Source organism: Olea europaea, unplaced genomic scaffold, assembly GCF_002742605.1.
Source record: "Olea europaea var. sylvestris unplaced genomic scaffold, O_europaea_v1 scaffold20716, whole genome shotgun sequence".
NCBI classification, from domain to species: domain Eukaryota; kingdom Viridiplantae; phylum Streptophyta; class Magnoliopsida; order Lamiales; family Oleaceae; genus Olea; species Olea europaea.
This window is the reverse complement of record NW_019238636.1, coordinates 1-1,903: the sequence shown is the minus strand read 5'-3', so window position 1 is coordinate 1,903 and position 1,903 is coordinate 1. Positions and strand designations below refer to the sequence as shown.

The 1,903-nt window shown below is 35.9% G+C and overlaps 1 protein-coding gene across 1 annotated transcript; it reads left to right on the top strand.

The window, feature by feature from the left end:
• Nucleotides 1–462: 462 nt before the first annotated feature.
• LOC111379957 (zinc finger protein 1-like) lies at nt 463–1,724 on the top strand. The gene has a single exon (XM_023003395.1). It carries the CDS (start codon nt 749–751, stop codon nt 1,418–1,420), a length of 672 nt encoding a protein of 223 aa, XP_022859163.1. The 5' UTR covers nt 463–748; the 3' UTR covers nt 1,421–1,724.
• The last annotated feature ends 179 nt before the right edge of the window (nt 1,725–1,903 follow it).

The following is a 1,903-nucleotide window of genomic DNA, read 5'->3' as shown; positions in this document are numbered from 1 at the left end:
TTTATAAAACCAATAACATGATGGCTAACAAATAGTTATCACTCTAATCCGACGCGTATATGCACGTTAAATTAAGTACCTTACATCAAAATTTTTTAACTGTCACGTAAAAACTAAATTCACATAGTGCTTTCTCAAAGTGCAAGATATATAATACAACCTCCCATAATGACGACAATGGGAGTGGGATGTCACACAAAGCATAATGATGTTGAACAACAAAACAATTTCATTGGTTTAATTATCATATCCATCTAATTAACATTTAAAATCCTTACCCCTTTTAATAAGTTTGTGACATCTTAGGTTTATCAAAACAAGCATAAGCATTCCCAAAAATGGACAAAGCCCAAGTGACAAAAAATATTATAATAATTTCAACAAAGTGACAAAAAATAAAGTAGAACAAAACATTCAAATTAGGTACATATGCCATCATAATAGGTAGTAGATAGCATTTACTAATGAGTTCCAATCAAAATCTTGATAACACAATTCATGCATTTCTCTCTCTTCCTCTCTCCTTAATCTTTTCTATAATGAGTTCTTGTAACTGTAAATTCTCCTTCCATACATAGTACCATAGTATTTATTTCTAATCAATAAATATTACAACTTTCTCAGTATGAAATCCAATATCACTGATCACACACAAAGGTGAAAAAGTTTCTTCACGTAGATTAATCATCGTATGGAGGCCTCAATTCAGTACGATAATGCCTAAACAGCCCAACAAAGATCCAAGCAAATGGATGAACAAGATCAGAATCAAGATAACAACAGAAATACAAATCTTGTGTTGGATCTAAACCTCTCAAGCAAGGATTTCGATCAAAATTCCGGGCTGGAACTCAATCTTTTCGACAAAAATCCTTCACAAAATCCGTCGAATATTGATCCAAGTCCACAAGGTAATGAATCCGAACCACGTGTTTTTTCGTGCAGATACTGTCAAAAGAAATATTATAGTTCACAGGCTCTTGGAGGCCATCAAAATGCTCATAAGCGGGAGCGAACCATCGCGAAACGCGGGCCCCGTTTTGGTGGCGCCGCCTCTCTCAACCAGTATCGGTATTCTAGCATGGGTTTACTGCCACAGCATGGATCATTGAATAGGTCTCTTGCAATTCAAGCGCACTCCACAATCCATAAGCCAAGTCTTTTAGCACCATCCACTATATATGGACAGTATGGCGGGTCTAGAAAGCCTCTTGATCAGCAACCAGCCATTGGCCGGCTGGCAATGGAGAATCATCACGTTGGTGGTTCATCGAGTGGCGGAGCAGCTCGATTTGACAGTGTTCAAAAGTTTTCGTCGGTGGTCAACGGTATCGGAGGACTCAGATGGGACAGTGCTGGTCCTCCTATTAAGACTAATCAAGAAGAGCATAAAAAGTTAGACTTGTCCCTCAAACTCTAACTTTGTCTTTCATGGGACTCGATACTATAATAAACGAGATTTTAGTTTCTTTTTCTTTTTTTTTTCCCGTATAATCTTTCATACCAAACGTACACTTTCTTCTGTTCATATTCTTGCAACCCCCAACCCAAACTCCCAATCCTCCACTCTGAAAATAGTTAACAAGGGATGGATTACAGACTGTTTTAACTGTAGAGAATTTTCTTGAATTTGTATTGAGATTCAGCAGTTTTTTGGGACAATTAATTCCTGTATCCTGGTCAGATTCAAGATTTGTCCTCTTTTTATCATGCAAAATTTGAAGGCTAATGCTTTTGTACATTTGTAGTTGAATTTGCTATGAAAATTTTGAATAATTCAAATGAATAAATTCATATTTTTAATCCACAATAATGCAACAGGAATGTTTCATGCTTCATGATAAATTTCAATAAAGAAATATAAATTATTTTCCACGAACCAACTCAAGATATAAATTCTACC

Excerpts from the sequence above, each read along its gene's own strand:
- LOC111379957 (XM_023003395.1), top strand. The coding sequence starts at position 749 with ATGGATGAACAAGATCAGAATCAAGATAACAACAGAAATACAAATCTT.